Below are 24,808 nucleotides of genomic sequence, written 5' to 3'. Positions count from 1 at the left end.
AGCCAGCCATATGCAAATCAGTCTTGAACCTGCTCCAACAGGAACAGTGCAGCCCAAACTGCCTACACAGGTCCTCTCTGAACTGGAACACAAGCAATCCAAGACCGGTTTTGCACTGGTTGGGGCTCTTGACTCAGGTGTTGATTGGTTCCAATGGCACAGTGGGCAAGCAACCCATGTCTGAGCATACCCGTGGCTACTTAGGGTTTTACAATAAAAACACAAAAGGTGAGGGGAGGATGCTTACATTAGTTCTAACCTCTCAGGAAAGCCTTCCACATTATTTCCTTTGACCCCCATGCCGCCTTAGATTAGACCAGTCATAGGCAAGTAAGAGTTGTCTCTGCTCCAGTGGGAACAGTCCAGTTTGAACTGCCAAGCCAGGTCCTCTGAACCAGAAAACAAGCAACTCAAGGCTTAACTCAGGCTGGACTGTTCCCATTGGAGCATGGTCAAAACTGATTTGCATATGTCTGGGTCAGACCTGAGGTGGCATGGTAGTGATAGAACAATGGATTGGAGTGCTACACCGACCGATTGCTAATTGTGTGTTATATTTAATTCACAAAAATAGTACACTGTCTTGAGTGGACAGACTGAATTCCAAAAGTAAGTGCAAAGTGATAGGGATGGAGATTTAGCGTCAGACGTGCGCCATAAAGGGCAGGTTTCTTTGTGCAGCCATCACTATCTCTAAATGGCTGCCACTATAAACATAAGTAAAAACAAAGCTAATTTGCCCTAAAAAGAAAAGATACAGATAACCTGCTGGACTGTGGATCCAGTCATTACAGTATTATAGGCATTGTGAATGGTACATCTTTGGTTTTGAACACCCCGTACAAATTTCACCACTGCTAGGGATTTTACTCCTGGGTGCTTGAAACATAAAATAAATGACCTGGTGGCAGAGTGAGAAAAAGTGCTATGAGAGCAATAGGTACATAAAGTGCAACAGTACTGTTTTTTTTCAAGCCCAAAATCATATGAGATTATGGTTTTTGTTGCTGGCTCACAAGGCTTAGGGTGGCAATATTTGAGTAAGGCTGCTGTAGTATGTAATAGGGCAACCATCTTAAACTCAAGTCCTGAGAACACATTCGAGATGAATGCCTGCCACTGTGAGAAAATAGCAAAAAAATTGTTTATGTATTTGAATACATTTAAGACAAATATTGAATGTCATTAAACACATTTATTTTTTGCATTTTTAAGATGTGTTGTAATGCCTTGTTTCTTAGCAGGTGAATCAAGTAATCCTACTGTGATTTTCATTGTATATACGATTTTCAAAGAATGGTAGTAACATTTCTCGAAGATGGCGCAGTGCAAGCCAGACCTGAAAATGGAAAGTTGTGAATCTTGTATCTGCAAAATGTTAGAGCCATTATAAGGAACATGCATGTGCTTTACAAGCCTGATAGGAGTTTATATTGTTGATGTCTCTAGTGTTGCCCTACCTTGCCATGAGGTGGCACTATGTTTACACTACTTGACTACATGAAACCATTGACAAATGTATGAACGAGAGTGCAACGAACATGACTTTAACTTTCCCTGCCGCTTTCTGTTGTGAATAGGCTTTTATTGTTTTATTTAAATTGACAGTCATTGCTTGTATGTATATTTTATAGGCAAGCTTGCTGAGCTTCAGGCAGCGTTAAGTGCACACTATAGCACAACTCCCTCTTGTGAGACTTTTTCACCATCTGTTGGGGATGTCTGCTGTGCCCAGTTTACAGGTATTGCAATAACAAATCATAGTGTAATTCAAATACTAAATGATGTAACATGTTGTATTTCTGATTCTACAGTATTGACAAACCATGTCTTTCAATGTCACAGCAAAAAATTGATCTGTCTCCTTGTAATCTGTAAAGCCTTGTTTCTGTCATAGTTACGTTACCAGTTAAGTTTCTGCGTTTTCGCTGTCATTTGTTCGTTATTTTCGTCTTTTTTTAAGTTAATGTAGCATTTCTCCAACAATACAATTTCATTTAAAATTTGAAATCCTACTATTTATTATGTTCTAACTCTTTTCCTATGTAATGTTTTTGCCACATTGTATAGGTACCGGAAACTGATTCTGTAGATGTTTTTGTGTGGAATTTTGATTGCGAGGTGCTGGTACTACTCCGCATTTAGGTGTGACATATCTCCATATAGCTGTGCGTATACACTCTTTTTATTTTTTTATTTTTTATAAATATTTTTATTTTGCTTTTGATACAAAACCAAAACTTCAAACCAAGCATGAATACACAATGCACAATAAATATCCATCCATATCAACATGGCAAGGCACACATTGGGGTACATTATCCTCGTCCAGCCAGGCAGTAGCCAAGTTCGGGTGGCCTGGGCACAGCCGATATATAGAGTCTTGGTTACATCACACGCGGGTCTTGGGACATCGCTACATTCAAGGCTCCCTCCCTGGTCCATCCTGTAGTAGGTCCCCATCCCCTGCCTCCCCCCCAATGTCTAAATCATAATAGTTTATCCATGGTGCCCATATTGTGCGTATACACTCCTAACCCAGTTCCCTTTTTCCTGGGAAGAGTGTGGGTCAGACTTTACTTCTGTTGTGCTCCGCAATTTTGTATGCATGGGCTAGCCTCATTATCAGCATTCCACTGTGGAATTTGCTTGGGGAACAGTAGTAATTCATTGCATGATGCCCACTTGTGTGTAGAGTTGGAGATGTTTGTTTTCATTACTATGAGGACATAGTAAAGTTAAGTACATGTCTCATCAACCAGTCACATTACCTTTTGCTGGTCACCCTCTATTGTCCTGCATACATATATGATTAACCCACCTGGTCAAATGACCTACTATCTCCCAGCACCTCTTGACCTTTTCAATCCAGATTCTCTTGGCAAAGAGGGCGAAATGTCCAGAAGCAGCAGATCCGAAGAGGGTGAAACATCCAGGAGGAGGGGATCCTTCTAGCATTGCGTCTTGCCTTGGTGTGAAAGCCCTAGACTGCCATTGCACCGAAGTGTCAAGCCAGTTTTTGTTGGTACGGTGCTGCAGATCCATTGCACTAAGATGTTGCTCTGCCTCACTCCCTGCTTGCACATGTGTGAGCAGTGTTTTAATCCACACTGCTAAATCTGGAGATTTCCTCTTGGCAGGCGAACCTAACTCTTCATGTGGGAGATATGTCTCAGTCACAGTATTGAGGGTTGGGGCCCTTATACCGATTAATCCGCTCTCTCATTTAAGTCTGGCTCTACTGCTGTGTGGTGTGCTATAATGGAGAGCACCTTCCAGTCAAGTGACTGGTGAGCTCAATGCAAGAATACGTACATGACAGGCTTCAGGCCTCCCTAGATGCATGGATATTGGCGGAGTCAACTTCAAAACACAAATGCAAACAAAGTGGAAGCATTGTCCTCTGCTTAGGTTTCTACCTAGAAAGTCTACCTATTGTAATTCTGTTAGGTCGTCATTCTGACAGTGTAGCTCACTGAAATTGGAGTATGTGAGACTGCTACATGCTCTTATGGTACTTTGAGAGCAGCATTGCTGACTCTTGTCCAGGTAAAAGCTATGATTTTGGTGTCTATTGCACCTACTATCCCATCAGTGGTTGACATGAAAGGCACCCCGGCTACTCCAACAGAATAGCACTTTACTTCTAACCACAGGTATAGATGCATACCTCTACCTGGAGGGTTCAGAACTTTGTGCCTAATTTCCAGGTCCCAGTCTGGATCAAGGAAACCTATTCCTCGGCCATCCCACTCAAGCACCACCTGGTAGTGTCACACAACTCCAGTCATGGTGTGCACCACCCAGCATGTGATCGCATCTGGATATATATGGCGCAGATTGTGTTCAGTTGTTTTTCACACCTCATCGGCCTGGTATGGATCTCTCTTGGTCTTGCAGATCTAATTCCTCAACAAATTTTAAAGCAATTACAATGCCTCCTAATTCCCAAATTCTGTCAGTGAAAATCTACTTATCAAATGGACGTGGCATCTGCAAGTGGTTCCTTGGTCTCACCACAATACATAACAAAAGCCTTTGGGCAGACCCTGTTGGATATTTCCATTTTGCCCAGCAGATTTCTGGCCCATTGCTCAAGTGTAGACCTCTCCTGCTGGTTTGATGATTCTGGAGGTTGTGACCACAGAGGCCATCCTGCTGTGTGCAGCCATAGGCTCCGTCCTTTGACACAGTTCCTAGGAAGCGCTTGCTATGATCCAGATCACTTTAATGCTGCTTAAAATACCCTCAGAGCTAATTTCTGCACTTTTTCCACAGTGTGAGTTGGCAGACATTAACTAGGTCTGAAAATAAAAGGTTTGTACCTGCTTCGATGACGAACCCTTGAATAAGCACCTCAGTCGGGCCTAGAGATTTGCTTTGTGGGAGAAACTCTTTGGGTCAGAACTCGATGCATTAGATGTACCTAGAACAAATAGTAGGCACACGGTGGAAGAGAATTTGTGCACTGACAATCTCTCCCTTCTTGTACCACTAATGCTGGGACCCTCCGTACACCTCAGGCCCTCATTCCAAGGAGGTTGTTGTTGTGATCAGAAAAGCAGCAGCAGTGCTTAAATTACACTTAACGACTGATGATACACAGTCCAACATCTTTACGGAAATCCTAAAACCATCGGCAGCTGAAGAGTCTTTGGTGCTTTTCAACAAAGGGCACTTGGTGTCAGTTTTGGATTTTTTATACAAACTCTTCTATGCCAGCTATACAGACTCAAATTGCCCTGTGCCATAGAAGTTTATCTCCCATCCTATGATCGACACCCTCATTACGGGAGAGTCTAAATGAATCCAAACACATTACCCACCACTCTTCCAGACCTTGAGTTCCCATTCACAAAAAGTTTGAGTCAGGCACTTTAGCTTTGTGCATACCCATTTACATGTTCCTTCTTGATTGGTGTGTCCATGCCTTGAGGGGGAATTAGCAAAAACAGCTTTAATCAGTATTCCTGACCTTATGAAAAAGCCCTTCTCTGATGAGAGCAGGTGTGAATGTTTCAAAGCAGATCCAAAAGTGCAACCTTGATACTGCAATCATTATGGCTGGATCCATGGTGGTCACTCTGCACCACCTTGCCTGGATGCATCCACATGTGTTTTGGTGCATGCCTACGTTGTTTTTATGGACTTTACTTTTTATGCACCACCAGTCTTCAGAGTGAAGGCCCATTCTTAATTGAAATGTTTCCAGAATAGTCACACTATGGTGCACTCTCTGGAGCACACCTTCCCTTTGAAGCAGTTTCATCAATAGTACTGTCTCTTCTGGGGCTTTTCCGGGGAACAGCCCTCAACAACTTTCCCAGTTCGTTTAGACCCCCACCACCTTAATCAATCCTTTCGGAGAAGGATGGATTTAAGGAAGCATCCTCTCCATTCAACACCTGTCTGCTTGATATGCCACCTCAAAACAACTCTCTACTACCAATTCCAGGTAAATGGGAGTGTCTCCTACTTCACCAATAGTTGGTAAACGATCCGGACAAATCACTGGGTACTCCAGTATATCTGCAAGTGTTAGACACCTCCCTTCCTGTTTTTCCCTTTTTAAGGAAGTGCTCGCTGTAGCATGCCCCTATTGTGGAGAGGTTCTTACCCTGTTGGAAAAGAGGGCGAAGTGGTTCCCTTAAATGAGTAGGATACAATATTTTTCTGCTTTGCCCTCTAGGTCCTAAGAAGGATTGAAGTATCAATCCCATCCATTACCTACAGCTCTTAAATTGCTTCTTTTGACAGGATGCTTTGAAAATGTTGGATCTCAACATGGGGAACTAGTTTGTGTCGCCTTATTTCCAGTACGCCTAGTTCCATCTGCCAATCTTTTCTACTCACAGGTGTTACCTTGTAGTTGTGCGTAACCCAATTCCAAGACTAGTTAACTTCCCCTCCATGCATAATAAAAAAGTAATGTCTGGTTTTAGGAAGTTTTCTCTCGATATAGTGTGCTGAAACAAAGTACACTTTGCAGTGGGTCCCCAATTGGTTTACAGAGGCTAAAGTAGATAATACTAACTCTCTCTTTTGTTGTAGTGTGGGCGAGCAGCTAGGCTTATTAGAGGGTAGTGCTATGCATTTGTTGTACTCACAGAGGCTATCAATGGGACACACTTTCAAAGAATAAATCTGAGAACAATAAAAAAAAATAACCCTTTATATAAATGTTTCAAAACCAAGAATTTCAAAGGTAAGTACTGTTTTTATTAGCAATACATAGAGTTAAGTAAAGCTTTTAAGGTTATGCGCCTTTATGCACAATGCAATCCTAAGGAAGGAAAAGTCAGAGATGCATAAATTTAGGGACAGTCTGTTTCAGGGGGTTCACCTTCATCTTCCATCAGTTCTTCGGGATCTGCCCGGGTTCTGCCGGGAGCAGGGTGCTGGTGAAGTTGCTAGCTGGTGCTACGTAGAAGTGGAGCTACCCAAAAAACAGGCTGCCCAGGGAGACTTGGGGACAAGTCAGAGAGCTCACAAACGGGTGTTTGGGTCGTAAAGGGTCTGGTAGCAAGGGTGCAGAGCCAGTTTGTTGAGAACTGGGCTGGGCGGCTTGGGTGCAGACAATGGTTAGGTCGGCTGGGTGTGCAAAGATGCTCCTCACGGTCAGGGACAATCAACTGGCAGGGGTAAAATCAAGGAAGCTGGGACACTCACAAAGTGGGTCTCAGTAATGCTGACATCTCTCAACGGCTGCTTGGTTCTGGTGCAGTGGTAATCCGAATTGGACTGTCAATGTTGGTGTTTGGTGCAGGGCTTCCGGTGTCCCGTGGGTTGGTGCTGCACGGCTCTAGTTTGACCGGGTGTCTTCACACTTGATGGGGAGACAGATCTGACCTTCGAGAGCACGAGTACCTTCTCCTGGTTGTCTGTGGTATCGGGCTGGCCCAGGAAAGGCAAGGCGGTGCCTGTGGACTGCATGGAAGTAGCTCCTCTACTCCAAGGGAGACTGTAGGCGATTTTCGAAGTGCTGGCGGGCTAACCAAGGCTTTGGTAGTTGTCCAGTTTGCAGGACAAGTCACTGTTGCAATTGTTGAGAGAGGTCTGAGGACGGGTACGGTTTTGCGCCAAAAATCCACAATTCTGCTGCATATCTTGCCAGGCAGTGACTCATGTTCGTCGTCCTTCTCGTGATCCATCGAATCTTTGTTCTTGGGTTCAGGGGTGCCACCTAAATACTCAATTTAGGGGCCTTTAAGGGAAGTGAAATGTCGTAGCCAGAGGGTGTCAGCACTCTCTATATGACCACTTCCTGTGGGAACTGGGCATAGCCCTGACCTTAGAATGCTAATTCCGTCCAAAACAAGATAGAGGAATCTAAAAAGTGGCTTTCACATCAGCTGGCCCGTCCTAGGGGTGATGCTAGCAGAATGTGGGCACACCTAATCCTACTAATTTTCCCGCCTGTCTTGCCGCCAAAAGTGGCCTGGGTTGCATAACAAAGATGACAGGGCCTTTGACGCTTGCTGCCCTGAAATGTAAATCCTGCATGGAGGAGGTGTGAAACCCTCTGCCCAGGTAAGGCTGTGTTCCTGGTCTCTCAGAGCGAACGCTCTCACCTCAGGAGGTCAGAAACCTGTCTGTGGTGGCTGACTGGTTGAGGCCATTCATTCAACACACTGGTAATTGGGAGGTTTTCAGGGGGTATCTCTAAGGTGCTGTCAGTATGCATTGCTTAATAAATCTGCCACTGGCATCCTTGTGGGTTTATCAAGATGAGGTGTTTTGTAGCAAACACCTTGGGGTACAGTGAAGCCATCCTGTAGCTGGGGAACTCGTAGTGACGAGTGTCCAGCCCATGTACTCACTGTGGCTTCCCTGTTCATTTGTAATATCCAAGGTTCTGCTTAGATATCACAGGGACACATCCATTCACACTGATATGCCCACACATGGGGTATAGTGCGCCCTGCCTTAGGGCTGTAATGTCTGCTGTAGGGGTAACTTACTTATACCACATGCACCACCAAGACACACAGTTAGCATGAGCTTGGTGAGGGGCATATTCGGGTGGCACAGTTCGTGCTGCAGCCATTAGGGACCCTTTTTAGTTCCAAAGCCCAAGGTAGTACCAGAGGTACCACTTAGGAAGGACTTACAGGGATCCTAAAGGGTTGTCAATTGTGGAACAAGGGTACAGTTTGGGGAACGAACATTGGTACTGAGGACCTGGTTTACAGGAACCCAGTACGCTTTCAGTCAAATGTGCACCAGATACCAGACAAAAAGTGAGGGGTAACCATGTCAAAAAGGGCACTTTCCTACACTGGTGCTATAGTGGGGGATGGATTCTTGCTAAGGGATTGCTCTCCTTCAGTGGCCCCTGAGTGGGAATACACTTAGGAAAGGTAACATTGGAAAGGTGTACTCATCTTTCCAACAGTAGCTCTCCCCTGCAAATGAATGCACGGGGGAAGAAGTGGTTGAGCTGTGCCTCTGAGCTACGATTACAGTTCAAACCAGCCAGAGTCATAAAGCTCCTGCTAGGTTTACTTTCATTTGTGGCATCATCAGTACACTGTACGTACTGGTAGAAAAAAGGAATTCCCCAGCCCTAGGTGCCTAGACAAGATAATCCCTTTTTGCAGCAGAATCATTGCTGTGCTGTGGATGACATCATCTCATTCATAGCAATCTTGTAGTTAAAGCACAAAATGTAAATGAAAATTCGGTTTCACTAACCTTTTTTTTTGTGAACACCAGAAAAGCACAATTTTCTGATCATGATGTTCACCAAAAAGCAAAATCTAATGGAAAAATGATTTCCTCACTTAAAATGTTTTTATTAATTAAGCTACTGCATGCATACAAAAATACTGCGTGCTGTAGGGATAGGCCTGAGGCGGATGTGGCATAAATCCTTGTTGCAGGCCAGACCCTGCAATTAAACCACTGCTGCTCCTGGCCAAGGCAATTGGCTGCCCCTTAGTGGGTTGTGCTCTGCCACCTTTCCTCTGTGCACACGCAAAAGCCATGTGCAGTGGTGGTTGACCACCCTTGGCGTATTTGGGTACAGGGCCTTGCCACTCTAAGGCCCTGCAGCATGCTGTACTGGCTGCCTATGGCAAGTTGTGCGAAAGGCCTGACCATAGGCTAGGCTGTGCATAGAAGGTGTTGGCTGCCCATGGCAGATTGTCTGCAGGGCCTGGCAACTTGCAGCCACTACAGCCCGCATGCATAGCCAAAGGCTTTGTGATGCACCATCGCTGTGCACAGCCAAAGTGAGTGGCCACTTGTGCAATCTTTTCACCAGGGTCTAACACGTGCCTGTCTTTGCTGACAACCCCGCTGCACCCACCAAAGAGCTGTGTGCTGCATTATGTTGGAAATTAGGTACATTATAACACATTTAAAAACTAAGTTATGTATGCTTGTAACTACAGATTCCTTCCCTTGTGAATACTGGATTCTGAGATTTTTGCTGCACTCAATTTGGTGGCTTTGTGTAGTTCTGTATCAGCTTTGTCCTGCCCCAGAGCTGACCTCTGAGCTATATATAACTGCTGCCCCTGCATGGTGAAATTTGTCCCTTTCTTTCGGCGTCTTTGGACGCCGATCTGGAGCTCACTCCCTACCCTTTTCCTCCTCTTTGACAAGCTTTTTGCCTCAGGTTCTTTTCATAGTTTGCAAGGGAACACGTCCCCACCTAAAACCATAGGGTTTTAGCTTTGTAGAGACCCTCCCAAGCATGTCTCTGACAGATTGCTCACTGAGTATATCTTTGCTGTTCAGGATCATTGCACGACTCCAAGTCTTGCAAAGACTGCACCCTAATTAACCCCAGGGAGATATGGGACCTCAAAGCCAAATTCTACATCTAGTCAAAATTGAAGGCACAGACTTACTCACTCCTGATTTCGAGGACTATCCTGCAAAAGATCGTCCTCACGTTTGAAATCCTCAGGAATGGCAAAGTCCAAAGTAACACAAGAAAAGAAAGCAGGATTCTTCACTGTCCCGCCACTATTGATCAGAGATTTGCGTTTACGTCAGGGTGACTCTATCCCCACGTATCCCAATACAACACAGATTTCTGGGTCCCTCTGCAACATCACAGCAGGTAGCAGCTTTCAAAGAAGATGTTGTGAATTTCTGGTGTCTTTCCAGCTAAGTCTGGTGCATCTTCAGGCCCCACAGACCCAAGGAGGCCACCAGTCTGAGTTTTATATAGCGCAAATTTGACCCGAGGTATCGCGTATCAGAGTGCTTTACATGAGCACCAGTTGTGTTACATGAGGACACATTAATTTTTGTTAGGCACGGGGAGATTAAGTGATTTGCCCAGAATTAGTCGGCGTATCTGTCCGCGATGCAGTCTGTGCCCCCTGACTCCGCTGCGGGGTTCGCTCCAACTCCAGAGCCAACGCACAATCTGGCTTTGATTCAGACACCAAGATCCAAGTTGGTTCCTGCCAGGTTGACACCGGAGGAGGACCCAGTTGTTTTCTCGGACTCTGAATTGAACCTGACACAATCTCTTTCGAAATAGTTACTCATTTGTCCCAGCGCAACCAGTCCAACCTAATTCAGACAGGACATTAGCACTGGCTACAAGTCGCCCAAAAGCACTACTTACATTTTTGGATTGGATTCTGATCATAGCTGACCTGGACTGGACAATGTAGGGAGCTGGCTTTCTATGTAGTGTACCAAAATGAGGTACACAAATGCATAAGGTCCAGACGACCATTATTGGTTACAGGCCTTAAATTGATAAAGGTGCTCTATTTGTGATAGTGTTGGCGAGCAGATCTGATAGCGACATCTAGCCGCAGATTCCTTAACTTAAAATATTCCCCAGGTGTCAGACTGGATCCAGAAAACCCTTTTTCCCCAGCAGTACCTCTGCACGACGGGGGCGGCATCGCCCGGCTCCGTCCTGACGTCGTACACGGAAGTGACGTCAATGGAGCTATATAGGGCCCCCCCCCCCCTGCGTGCTGACGTCCGTTTTCTTCTTTTCCGTGTCCCAACGCGGATCCGGAGAAGCGGTTACCTCTGGCCTGGTTTTATTTTTCAGGCCTTCACGACGCCTTTTGGCGTCTGGGAACAGTGTGTAATGCCTTTGGGCTTCAAAACGTGTTAATCCTGTTCTCTGCAGCGGATCCACACGCGATCTGTATGTGGTGCTTAGGCAAGCACAACGACTCTGAGGAGTGCGATGCCTGCTGAAGCCGAAGTCCTTACAGGAACGTCAAATGAAGTTGCTGTCCACCCGGATGTGCCCTTTCGGAGCTCAGATCGGAGCTTCGTCGGCGGGTTCGCCCTCAGCACCAGTCGAGCACCCTGACTCTGGTTCCGGAGTCGCTGCGACGTCGGGGCATGGCCCGGAGGGGCTTCCTCCTTGTACGTCCACGCCTTCCAGGTCGTCTTCGCATAGCCCTGTGCGGCTCCCTGCTTTAACGCCGGTTACGGCTGCAGCGCAGCTCTCGGCCCTAGGTCGACTAAGTCCCTCGCTGCAGGTTTCTGCCTTGGTGGAGGTCGCGTCAACGCCGGTCTGGCGCCAGACGGACGAGGCTCCTTCGGGGGCTCTCGATGTCGAGTTGCCGCCGTCTCGGCGCCACTCCACCGAGCTAGACCAACACTGCATGTCTGCTGGGCCTTTACACCCACTCAGTGTGGGATATGGTGGCGCAGGTGCTGCCCCAATGCCTGGATGCCTGGGCGATACTCTCCTGTGCAGTTGCTGAGGGGAGAGATGCAGCCAAGTTTACCATTTGCTGTGAGCTGGACACCGCTAGGCAGGATGATTTCAACGTCGGTAGCCCTTTGACGCTACGCCTGGCTGAAGTCGACTGGATTTTCAGGGGATGTCCAAGCCACCCTTATGGTCATGCCCTTTGATGGCCGTTGCCTGTTCGGCAACAAGGCAGACAACGGGCTAGAGCTCTTTAAGGACTCTAGGACTACGACCAAGTCCTTGGGCCTCTCTACCACCCGCCCTGCGCAGTCTGCTTTTAGCCCCGTTTGGGGCTATGGAGGGGGTGCCTCGCCCAGAGCCACAGACCGGCTTAAGCTGTTCAGCCACTGCGCGGCTGGGTACATGGGAACCACCGCTGTGGGTCTGGCAGCCAGCGAGCGGGCCAGTCCACCACAGCCCCCTTTGCAGCAGCCTCCAAACCCTCTTAGTCCGACCTTTCAGGGCCACCAATCGCCAGTGGGCGGCAGGATTTGCCCTCACCTCCCCCACTGGTGCACCATCACGTCAGACAAGTGGGTTTTGCAGATAGTCTGAAGGGGCTACTCCCTCCCCTTCGAGACTACCACTCCCTCCACGCCACCTCAGTACCATTGCATGTCGAAGGATCATCTGGCCATTCTCCAACAGGAAGTTTTGTCACTCTTGACCAAGGGAGCCATCAAACGAGTTTCCGCCCCTGAAGTAGTTCGTGGTTGCTATTCCCACTACTTTCTGGTGCCCAAGAAGGACAAAGTCCTGCGTCCTATCTTGGATCTCAGGAACGTCAACCGCTTCCTCCGGAAGTAGAAGTTCAAAATGCTGACGCTAGCTCAGGTCCTGTCTGCCCTCGACCCTGGAGACTGGATGGTAGCGTTGGACTTGCAGGATGCTTATTTTCATATCCCCGTCCTGCCAACCCACTGGCTTTACCTGCGGTTCACGGTCGGTCAAGGGCACTTTCAGTTTACTGTGCTCCCCTTTGGCCTTACCAGCGCCCCTCGGGTGTTTCACGAAAGTGATGGCGGTAGTCGCAGCTCACCTGCGCAGACCAGTGGTTCAAGTCTTCCCCCTATCTGGACGACTGGCTGTTGAAGGCGGGTGCGCCCCAGGCAGTCGTCTCTCACCTCCAGTCTACGGCAGACGACCTGCATTCGCTGGGGTTCACCATAAACGTGCCAAAGTCACACCTGATTCCCTCTCAGAAGCTCCTTTTCATTGGAGCGGTTCTGGACACAAAGCAGTTTCGCGCTCATCCTCCCGAGCAGCGAGTCTGGGATATTCTGGCTATGATTCTGATCTTTCAGCCTCTATCCTGTGTTTTGGTCAGAATGAGCCGGAGGCTGCTGGGCCTCATGGCCTCCTGCATCCTGCTGGTGGATCATGCCAGATGGCATATGCGGGCTCTGCAGTGGGGCCTGAAGTTCCAGTGGGCACAGCATCAGGGTCATTTGTCCGATTGCATTCAGATCTCGGAGGGCACTGCACGTCAATTACAGTGGTGGCTTACGAATCAGGATTGGGTCAATGACAGATCACTCTCTCTTCCCCAACCGGAGTACACATTGGTGACTGATGCATCACTTCTGTGGTGGCCACATGGGAGAGGTGGAGATCAGAGACCTCTGGTCTCTGGCAGAGTCCGAGCTCCACATCAACCTGCTGGATCTCTGGGCGATTTGTCTTGCCCTCAAAGTATTCCTTCCCTCTGTCCAGGAAAGAGTAGTGCAGGTGTAAACGGACACCACCACTGCCATGTGGTACTGCAACAAACAGGGCGGGGTGGATGTCAAAAGGCCCTCCGCCTCTGTGCGTTTCTGGAAAATCAGGGCATATCCCTGGTGGTTCAACACCTGTTAGGTTCACTGAACGCCAGGGCGGACAAACTCAGCCCCAGGTGAATGTTGGATCACGAATGGCGTCGTCTTTCGGAGGTGGAGCAAGGTCTCTTTCAGCCGTGGGGAGAGCCCTGGTTAGAGCTATTCGCCACCGAAGAGAACACGCTTGTCAGCAATTCTGCACATTGGAATTTCCAAGATGGCACTCACTCGGCGACGCTTTTTGTCGCGAATGGAGTTGCGGTCTTGTATACGCCTTTCCGCCTATACCACTTCTGCCCAGAGTGCTGAAGATGATCAAGCGACCGGGCATGAGTCATTCTTTTAGCTCCGGACTGGGCTTGAAGAGTATGCTATCCCGAGCTACTCAGCATGGCTATCGATCCCCGATCCGACTGTCTCTTCGGGAGGATCTTCTCTCGCAGCAACAGGGGACGGTCTTCCACCCGAACCTGTCCAGCCTCCACCTCCTTGCGTGGAGATTGAGCGGTGGCAGTTGACGTCTTTTGACCTGCCTCCCGAAGTTTGTGATGTAATCTTGGCAGCCAGGCGCCCTCCACTAAGACGGTATACGCCTGCAGTTGAAATACGTTTGTGGGATGGTGCACAGCAAAGGCTGTGGATCCCCTTTCTGCCCCCCTTTCAGAGGTCCTTTTATTCCTCCTTTCTTTGGCCCAGCAATGCTCTGCTCTTGGGACTGTCGAGGGCTATCTCTCAGCCATTTCAGCCTTTTTACGGCTTCCAGATCAGCCTTCCCTTTTCAAGTCCCCTGTTGTAAATAGATTCTTGAAAAGCATTACTCATCTTTTCCCTCCTGTTCCCTTCATAATGCCTCAGTGGGACTTGAACCTGGTTCTGACATATCTGATGTGTGCTCCCTTTGAGCCACTTCACAACTGTCCTCTTCGTCTTCTCACTTCAAAGATAGCTTTCCTGGTGGCCATCACCTCTGCCAGAAGAGTGATCAAGCTCCACTTTATTCTAAACCTAATTTTCTCTCTGTCTATCCGGACAAAGTGGTTCTAAGGACTCGTCCATCTTTTCTGACAAAGGTTGTCACTGCCTTTCACATCGGGCAGACAATCACTTTGCCCACCTTCTTTCCGCCTCCGCATCCCTCAAAAAAGGAAGAGAGGCTCTACCTTCTGGACCCAAAACGTGCGCTCTCATTCTACCTGAACCACACACAACAGTTCCGGGTGGATGACCAGGTCTTTGTTGGCTACGTGGGTGCCAAGAAAGTCTGGGCCATTCACAAGCGGACCATCTATGGGTCGTTCTGTGCATAAAGGGTTGTTATTCTTTGGCTAAAAAGGAGCCTCCGGTGGGGCTGCGCGCTCATTCTACCAGTGCGATGGCAGTCACTACTGCTTTGGGATGGGGAGTTCCCTTGCATGACATCTGTCAGGCAGCTATGTGGGCCTTGCTGCACACGTTTGCCAAGCATTATTGCCTGGACAGCCAAGTTCGGAGAGAAGGCTTCTTTGGCCGTTCTGTTCTCCAGGATTTTCTGGTGTGATCTTGGTTCGCAGACCCACCACTGGGGTTGATATTGCTGGGGTATCTATTCTAAGGTAAGGAATCTATCACTATGTGTTTCTTTCAAATGCACAAGTTACTTACCTTCGGTAACGGTACATCTGTAAGAAACATTAGTAGTGATAGATTCCTTACCCCCCCCACTCATCCTCCCCGTTCTGCAAACTGATTTAAGGTTATCCCTTTCAGGGCCCTAGTTTCGTGGCACCAGTGATCAGTTTCTTGCATGGCTCTGCGTTTCTGGTGCCGAAAGTCGTGTACAGAACTGACGTGTGGGCGCGTCTCAGTAGCTCCAGCGACGTCATCTCGGCGCCGAGGACGCACACAGAGCCGCACGATGACGCCTACTGACGCGCAGGGGTACTGCTGACAAACTTTCCGGATCCAATCTGACGCCTGGGGGTTATTGTAAGGTAAGGAATCTATCACTACTAATGTTCCTTACAGATATATTGTTACCGAAGGTAAGTAACTTGTGCACCGAGCCTAAACCCTAAAATTACTCTTACCACACAAAAACTTATCCTAACCTAAATTGTAAAAATCCCTTGCCACCCAAGGACCCATACCCTCCCTGAACTTTCACTTGCCACCCAAATACTCATACCCACCATAAACCCTAAATATTCACTTGCCACCCAAAAACTCATGCCCACCCTGAATCCTAATATTAACCTTGCCAATCAAAATCCCATACCCAACCCCTCAAAATACATTTGCCACCCAAAAACCCCTTACCCACCTGAACCCCCCAAAAAGCCCTTACCAGACTGTGAGAAGTTGGCCTGATGTATGATGTCACTAGTTCTAGTGTACACCTTATATCAGTCCAAATACCCTTATGGTGATTGGTTGTAAAGTCAACCTTATAGACCAGCTATCCTAGTGGTAGCATGGACAAGAGCAGTCTTAGGCTAAACTCTGAATGGCATGTGAAGCCAGCTGTGATACCATATATAATCCCTTGAATACCAAATGAAAGGACACCACAACAGATATATATATAAAATAAAGTGTATTTATTCTAGTCAAACCCTCAGCACTCTTTATGAGATTAGAGGTAAGTACAACACAGTCTTATTTAAGCATACATTAAGTCACACAGGTAAGTAATACAGTTAGGCCCTAGGGGCCACGCAAACCATATACTAAGTAAGTGGTATAAGAACCATTGTCACGGAAATAGAATAGGCCTAGGCCTAGGGAATCGCTGGGGCTACACTACACTAGCGTTAGTTAGGAAGTGGGAGGCCCACGGGATTCGTGTGCAGAGTGGAAACACTCACGCGTAATGCGTACAAGTCAATAGCAATAGTACAGTTTAGAAAACGGTAGATTTAGGACACTTCCGGAGTAGCTAGGAAGTTGAGACTTGAAAACTAGACACTAGGATAGTCACTATCCTGATGAGCACCGGAGTACCCAAGTTACCTAGCCCACAGGCTGCGGGTGCATAGGGGTGAAGATGCGTCGTTTTCGTCGTCGACTCCTATGGATGCCTGAAGAAAGATGCTGACAGGCAGTCAGTGAAGAGTGTCCGGTGGATCCCAAGGCTGGGATCAAGAAGAGAAGAAACCTGCAAGCAGAAGGGACAGAGTCAAGGTCACTAGCCAGTGACCACGTGGAACCAGGAAGGAACCAGGCGATGTCGTGAAGATTGCAGGTGAAGGTGAAGCTTGTCGCTGCAGCCAGGAGGACCAGGAAGCGTCGAGGACGACCAGGACCAGGAGGCGAGCTGTCCCACGAAGGCTCTTGCTGTCGGCGGCGTCGAAGTTGGACTGGGACTCACCAAGCCTTGGCAAGCGGAACCCACGAAGAACGAAGGACTTGCTTCTGGTGCAGACCAGGAAGGTCTGGGGTGCTTCTTCTTTGCAGAGAAGCGGGAGCCAGTCTGGAGGAGCCAAACCAGCGCAGAAGATTTCAGGGTGCGTCGTCACAAAGGCCACTAGCCAGCGGGCAAGCAACCGGACAGACGCGGCAAGCAGGAAAATGCTGAAGGGCCCCACGCAGGACTCGTGGAGTGTGGGGGGCTGATCTTCGGTGCAGATGGTGCTTGGGGTTGGGGTTTCTCAATCCCCGGTGCACAACTTAGAGGGTACCTCAGAAGCTGCGCTTTAAGTTACTAGCCACTTTTTCCAGGTAGCCGGTCCCACGTCGCTCGTCGCCTCCACGGATCTCAGCTTTGCTGTGGATGTGGATCAGGGTGGGAGAAGTCTGGAAGTCAAGGCTCTGGTCAGGCTCTGCAGTCGGTTCCTCGTAGAACGTGGGCAAAGCAAAGGGTAGTCTCTTGATGGTGCCTGTTTGCACAGGGTAGCCACTCCTTGGCTACAAGGGAGATTCTTCAGTCTTCTTCTTTCGTCGAATGTCGAAGGTCCAGAGTTTCTGTTCAAGTTTGCAGGTTCAGGATAATCTAAAGTCTTGAGGCCCAACTCCCACTCTTATACTAATCTGGGGGGCTGGGATACCTGCTAAGTCACGCCTTATGGGTGGGACCTGGGAGGGGGTGGTTACACCCACTTCCCTTTGTCCAGTTTCGCGCCAGAGCTGGGGCTGGAGTGCCCCAGCGCCGGTTTGAACTGGACTATGCAAGGAACACCTTGTGTGCCCCAGGCATGTCTCATTCCTTTCAGCCCACCCTGCCCCAATACACTAAAGGCTGTCTGGGGAGGTGCTAGCACCTCCCCAAGCAGGAAACCTATTGTCCAGGCCTCCCTGGCTGGGATCACTCCCAGCTGCAGGAGGTCAGACTTGTGTCGTGGCAGCAGCATCCATTTTGTGATGCTGAGGCTTTGGTCAGAGACTAACAGTGAAGTATGATTTTAACATGTCTCTCCCTCTAGAAGGGAGGAATAATATCCTCATCACCAGAAATGGTATGGGGGTATTATTCCACAGTGTTAGACACCTTACACGACATGTTTTGATAAAGCCAAACCATAGTTACCATAACCGTTTAAGATTATAAGGCACTTTAAGAGTATATGGTAGGCTATATCATAGAACAGCTATAAGGACATGGTTCCGAAAGCTGCAGACAGGCTCAGCTCATGCTAGAGCACCATCTCACATGTTACCAAGCACTCTGCCTCCAGGATTGTTAAGGCCTGCCATAGGAGTGACTGATAGGTACACATGTGTCTATATATAAGGGTAGATATAGGCATACTATATCTAAGCAAGGGGTGATTTCACGACCTTGCCCCAGCTGAGTGATCAGCCAGTTGTGTCTGATTGGAAGGCCAGACCAGGGGTGGCATAATACATGCTGCAGCCCCTGGGAGGCCTAGGGTACACCTATGCCCTGGGTACCTAGGGTACACTGTACAGGGTCCAATAAGGTGATCCTTACCAATTGGTTATGTACCTAGGGTACATGGAGTCCATTTTAAAGTGAGAGCAGACAGCCTGAGACCCTGAATGGCAGGATCTCAGGCCAACTAAGTCGAAAAACCAGCTAGACACTAGGCAAAAAGTTGGGGGTAACCATAGTCAGATATCCACCTTCCTACACAGACAAAAACCCAGACCTATCCTGAACCCTAAAATTACCCTGCCCACTCAAAAACCCATAGCGACTCTAAACCCTGAAACTCCCTTGTCACCCAAGAACCCATACCCACACTGAACTCTAAAAATGTTCTTGTCACCCAAAAAGCCATACCCAACCTAAAATTCCTATGCCACTCAAAAACCCTTACCCACCCTAAATCCTAAAATTACTTTGGGCACAAAAAAATCCATACCCACCCTAAAGTACCATTGCAACCCAAAAATTCATACCCACCCTGAAACCTAAAATTACCTTTGCCACCCAGAAACGCATACCCACCCTGAACCCTAAAAATTCCCTTGCCATCTAAAACCCCTACCAAACTCACCCTAAAATGATCCTTGCCACACAAACCTCCATAACCCAAACCCTAAAATTACCCTTGCCACCGAAATACCCATCCCATCCTAAAACCTAAAAGGTCTTGCCACTCAAAAACCCATGCCCACCCTAATCCCTAAAATTCGCTTTGCCACTCAAAACCCCTTACCCACCCTAAACCCTAAAAATCCCTTGCCACGCACAAGCCCATACCCACCTTGAACCCTTAAATTACCCTTGCCACCCAAAAATTCATACTCACCTTGAACGCTAAAATTTCCCTTGCCTTCCAGAAACCCATAACCACCCTGAACCCTAAAAAAACCCTTGCCACCCAAAACCCTAATCCACCCTAAACCCTAAAATGACCCTTATCACCCAAAAACCCCTACGCCAAACCCTAAAATTACCCTTGCCACTCAAAAACCCATACCCATCGTAAAAAAAAGTATTCCTAATATTTATCCTTATCTAAACCCTTAAGAATTACCTTCCAAATACCTAAATTTACTTGTAAAAACGTTACCATGCTTATGCCTTTACCATTCATGCCTTCACAATGAAATTTGTTGTAAAGGCATGTGTCGTAAAGGCATACTCGTAATATCCTGCATGTTAAAGGTTATGCGTGGTAACGGTACCTGCATTGTAACGGCTGAGTTGTAATGTTAAAGCGTGGTATCAGCTGACTTGTAGTGTGTCCTTTCTGGACTCCAATTGTGGCACATGGTCTTTTTCTATTAGTGTTCTCAGACCACCAAGTTAGTGTACACAGACTGCTCACTAAATTCACTCCTTTATTTCTTGACCCTATTAGTTACAAGGGAGAACAGTCTTTGGAATCAAAATCAAGCCAGTGGTTTTACTTTTAAGAAAAAGATTTTCATTCACGCACTTATACATTTTAAACATAAATTTGTTAATGGATGAATTGAAAAATGGACTTCTGTAGCCCATCCTGATCTTGAGATCTGTCTAACGGGTTAGACAATATGAATCCCCTTCCTAAGGTGTTTGTCACAATTAAAAACCAGTTTCAATTGCATTTGTCGTATGTTTCACAATGTAAAACTCCTTTGTTTTGTATGCGTCACAAAGTTACACCATGCAAAGCCCCTTCCTACTGCATTTCAAATGGGGTTTGCATTAACAATTTATGATGGACACCTCTAACCACAAATTCATCACCTTAGAATATTTCCCAAGTGACAGACTGGATCCTTGAAAAGAGTAGTGCTCCTTTGTGCTGCTAGGTTGCTCATTGTGGCTCCTCTCTGACTGCCAGAATTGTCAAAGCAGAGCTGCATACAAGCACCACCCCTTCACGCTGATGTCAGTTTCCTTTCTTTCTGTGTCTTCCGATGCTGATCAGGGCTTCCGCTTCCAAATTTGTAGGCTTTTCAGAAAAAATCTAAACCATTTCACCAGTATGCTAGGGCGCCATGTTCCCGCCCAAAATTACACTTTTCAAGCCACGAGGTGACTGCAGGAATCATATGTCAGTCACTGACCCTCACAAAGTGCTTCTTTGGTGTCTAGGCTTCGGCCCTCAGGCACCTGAAGGCAATCTGAGACAGGGAGGTGAAGCTGTAGGTTGCTCAACACAAAGTTGTTGCCATCTTGTCGATTTCTCTCCTCATCTAATTTGCGGACCTGGTCCCAGGCCGAAAGCTGCTTATGCAGCCCCTCAACTTTGTGCTTGAAGTCTTGCATAAGAAAGAGAACTGGAACTCAACTCAGCCTGGCCACTCTGACTCCAAAGAGAAGGCACAAGAGTGTCATATTTTTAATCACACTCCTTGGATGTCTGAGACCATGGAACCAATTTCTTGCTGGTCCCGATGTGCCCTGAATTTCCTGGGTTGTTGGTGACTCTGCTACGGATCATGGCCTTCAAAGATGCCATGCTGCTGCTTTTTGTTGCACTGATGGCTCCCCCCAGGTGCACTGCCAGGCTAGGGCATACAGTCTGGTTACCTCCTGCATTTCCATCCCTGGCACTATGCCCCTATGGACCTGTTAACAGGGCTATATCGCCTCCATTACAAACATCTACTATGGCCCGAGATCCATGCTCATCCCTGGTACACTGATGCCTGGTGATAACACTGATATAAGACCCTGAACTGACCAATATTGCACTATTAAATTATAAAAGCGCAATCGGTCGTCTTGCAACCTTACTCTAACCCAGTGCTTCTGCCATTGCCATTCATATCAGCAGTGGCTTTGTTACATGAGTTCTGACTCTGGTTCTGTGCCAGAGCAGGGTGCATCTCAAGATGTTAACGATGAGTGAGTTTCGGATGGCTAGCTCCCTTCTTCACTGTATTGATTTCTAGAATGCCAGTGGTCTTGACACCTCAGTAAAAAAGAGCTAGACTCACCACGTGGACCACCAACAGAAGGGTGTGCTTTGTTAGTGGTGGTGGTCTCGAGAGCAGTTGAGGCACTAGGATTACAGCTACCTTCATTTTAGAACAAAAGCATTCTGACCAAATACTTGTGAGTCTTATGTTCCCATTTACAATGCTCTCACTGGTGCTTTGATAGTTACTTTGTTGATGCTTTGTTCTTGCCTGCCTGTACGCAGACTAGATGTCACTGACCTGCGCCTGGTGACCCAGTATTTCTTACCAGGCATCTCACCACAAGAACATATTTGTGCAGGCCTCGACCAGTAAGACGAATCCTACCTCATTTCCAACCTTACTCAGGGCAAAGAATACAAAAGGATTTTGGCAAGCCCAAGTTTTTCTTCCCCATTCTAGCATTACGATCCGTAAATGAGGTTTGTTTGGTGGATCGTTATGAACATGCCCTGTAGGACATGGCCAACGAGAGCTTGCATGCGGTCCATGAGTACCTTAGGACATCCTTGGTTAGGAAGAGTAATGATGAACCGGATCCAGCCAAATATATTATCAGTTGATGACTGTATAGGGGTGATTGCGTGAGAGGGGACTATGGTTGTACTTTGATGTAACACGTGGATGTGTTCAGCATTTATTCTACAGCGATGTACAGGCCTCCCTCATGGATATGCCCTTTGATAGGTCCTGCCTTTACATTAAGAAGGCAGACTCTCTGTTAAGGCTATTGAAGAGCCATAGAGCTATGACACGCTCTTTGAGACTATTGACCCCTCCTAAACCATTTTCACATCAATTAAGAAAGTTAACAGACTATTCCTCAGAAAGATGAGGGCCTTTTTACCATGTTTCTTTTTTTTCTGAAGGCAGTTGGGAGCCTCAACCCTATTTTGGACCTCTGGCCTTTGAAGGCCTTCCTGCGGAAGGACACATTCTAAATACTTATGCTGGCCCAATTTCTGTCTGATGTAGGTCCTGGCAAATGGATGGTGAACTTGGACCTGCAGGACTCACATTTTCATCGACTTGTTCTGCTGTATCACACACATTATCTGCGGTTCAAGCTAGACCAGGAGCTTTTTCAGTTAGCTGTGCTCCCTTTCACCCCTATCAGAACCTCTGAGTTTACAAAAGTGAATGGCAGTGGTTGCTGCCCATCACCAGAAGTCAATGATATTGATATTCCCATATCTCGAGAACTGGCTGTTGAAGGAGGGTTTGCAACAGTCAGTTGTGGATGAACTCTGAATGATGGCAAGCCTCTCTACTTTATTGGGGTTCACTATTAAGGAGCCAGATAGAGTTACACCTGAGTCTTTTGCAGAGGCTTCCACTCATTACAGCAATCCTGAATACAGTGTTTTTCAAGGTTTTCTCTTGGCAGCAACAAGCCTTGGTCATTTGGGCTATGATCCCAAAGTTTCAGTCTTGATCCTTGATCACGGTAAAAGTAGCTCCAAATCTTTTTGCCCTCTTTGCGTCGTCGCCAACTATGCCAGGTGGCCATCGTGGGCTGTGCTATGGAATTCAAACTTCCAGTGAGTCCAGCATGAAGGCAGTGTCACCGATGCCATTCAAGTCTGAGTGGAGACTAATAAAGTTCTGCAGTGGTGGTTGCTAGAATACAATTTGTCAAGTGGCAGGTCCCTCTCTTTTCCACTCCCAAAGCTGACGGTGATGACGGATGCATCGCTGCTGGACTTTGGAGGTCATTGAAGGAAGGTGGCGATCATGGGGGGCTGTCTGGCAGAATGCCGGCTCCACTTTAATCTGCTGTTGATGCACTATACTGGGCTAGGTCTGACGGCCTTCCTGTTATCCATCAAGGGGATGCTACTGAATGTTCATTCACATAACACCACACAATGTGGTACAACAAAAAGCAGGCCAGAGGGGAATCCTGAGGCTTGTGTCAGACTCTGCACCTCTGGAGGTGACCTGAACATCAGGGCATTTTACTGATTGTGAACCACCTGGCAGGTTTCCTGAATGTCAGAGCGGGGCAACAAGAGGGGTTGTCTGGTGGATCATGAGTGTCCTCTTCATCCTGTGGTGGTGTAGGGAGTCTTCCTAAAGTGGGTAGAACATTTGCTAAATCTTTTTGACAACTGCCAGAAAGGGTAGTTTTGAAAAATATGTGCAATATTATTTGTTGAGTGATGCGTTCTGGCTGAAATGGGTTACAGGACTCTGGTATGCCTTCCTGCCCCAGCCTCTCCTGCCCAGAGTTCTGCAAATTATCCAAAATGACTGGACCCAGATATTCTTTTTTTTTTTTTTTTATTAGAAAATTTTATTGAACAATAAATCAATTACAAGCATGGGCCTACAACCACCAGGGCCGGCCGCTAGATTCAGAAAGGATCATACAGTTGTTAAGGCAGTAGTCGGCTCCCGGGGCCCAGCCCCGTACATGGCTCCGGATAGTCCTAGGGAAGCAGGATACATAGGATTAACATAAATAACAAATAAAAACAAAAGGCGAGGCATAAGGGCAAAAAGTGTGGGTCAGGCTACATCCGGGGGACTCTACTTCAGACCTTCAAATAGCTATCAAGAGGAAGGAGTACTGATAGGTCGGGGGGGGGTCACGGGAGAGGAACGTCTATATTCGGTTGTTCCAAAAGTCGCAAGGAACCATCAAGGGTCAGGGGGACAAAGCAATATCGGTGTCCACTAGGGGGGGAGTACAGATACCCCCACGATACGCGTTCCATTGCCCCCAGATTCTACCCCATGCCCCCGGTTTACCACGGGCCACATACACAGTCTTCTCCCTGAACATGCACCAGTCCATGTTCTCCTTCCATACGGACACGGTGGGAGGCCGCTGGGAACCCCAAAGCTGCGCTATATCTCTCTTGGCAATCATGTTCCCCAGGGCCGCCCACCGAGTCTGAGCCGCGTTATAATCATTGGGCTCCCACACATTCAGGACACAGCGACGCACCTCCGGCAGAAGCGCCACCCCGGTGACCCGGCCCATGACCACATGAACCCGGCGCCAGTATTCCGCCACCTCGCGGCACTCCCAAAGGATATGGAGAAAGGTGGCACTGAGCCCACATTCCCGCTTACAGAGCCCGTCTTCAGAAAATCCCATCGAGACCAAACGGGGACCCGTCACATACACCCGGTGGAGAGTCTTTAGCTGGACCAGGCGGAGACGGGCTGGAATGGCCACTTCCTTGGGGGACGACAGTGCGGACTGCCAGTCCTCGTCGTCCAGTTCCACCCCATCCCCTGTCCACGCCTCCCGAAGGCGCACCAAGAGGTCAGCCCGATTATTGATAAGTTTTTTATAAATTAAAGAGATAGTACTGTCGGGGACATGACCATCGAGTATGCGGTCCTCGAGAGGCGAAGAAGCCGGGATCTTGGTCCCCTCCCCAAAAACCGAGAGCAGGGCATGCCGAACAATGGGCGTAGCGAAAGAACTCCCTTTCCGTAAGTTCGTATTCGCTCTGGAGCGCCGCGAATGTTTTAACCGCACCCTTAA

General features: G+C 47.8%; 1 protein-coding gene across 2 annotated transcripts in view; it reads left to right on the top strand.

Annotated features, from left to right (window-relative positions):
- TDRD1 (tudor domain containing 1) overlaps positions 1-24,808 on the top strand; it is a 1,654,170-nt gene that overhangs the window by 852,340 nt on the left and 777,022 nt on the right. For both annotated transcript variants that reach the window (XM_085603291.1, XM_085603292.1), the window contains one exon: positions 1,635-1,742. In XM_085603291.1, the coding sequence (XP_085459417.1) occupies positions 1,635-1,742 (108 nt within the window). The remainder of the gene's footprint in view (positions 1-1,634; positions 1,743-24,808) is intronic.

This window comes from Triturus cristatus, chromosome 1_2 (assembly GCF_964204655.1).
Source record: "Triturus cristatus chromosome 1_2, aTriCri1.1, whole genome shotgun sequence".
NCBI classification, from domain to species: domain Eukaryota; kingdom Metazoa; phylum Chordata; class Amphibia; order Caudata; family Salamandridae; genus Triturus; species Triturus cristatus.
The sequence above is the reverse complement of the archived record's forward strand: the minus strand, read 5'-3'. Positions and strand labels throughout refer to the sequence as shown.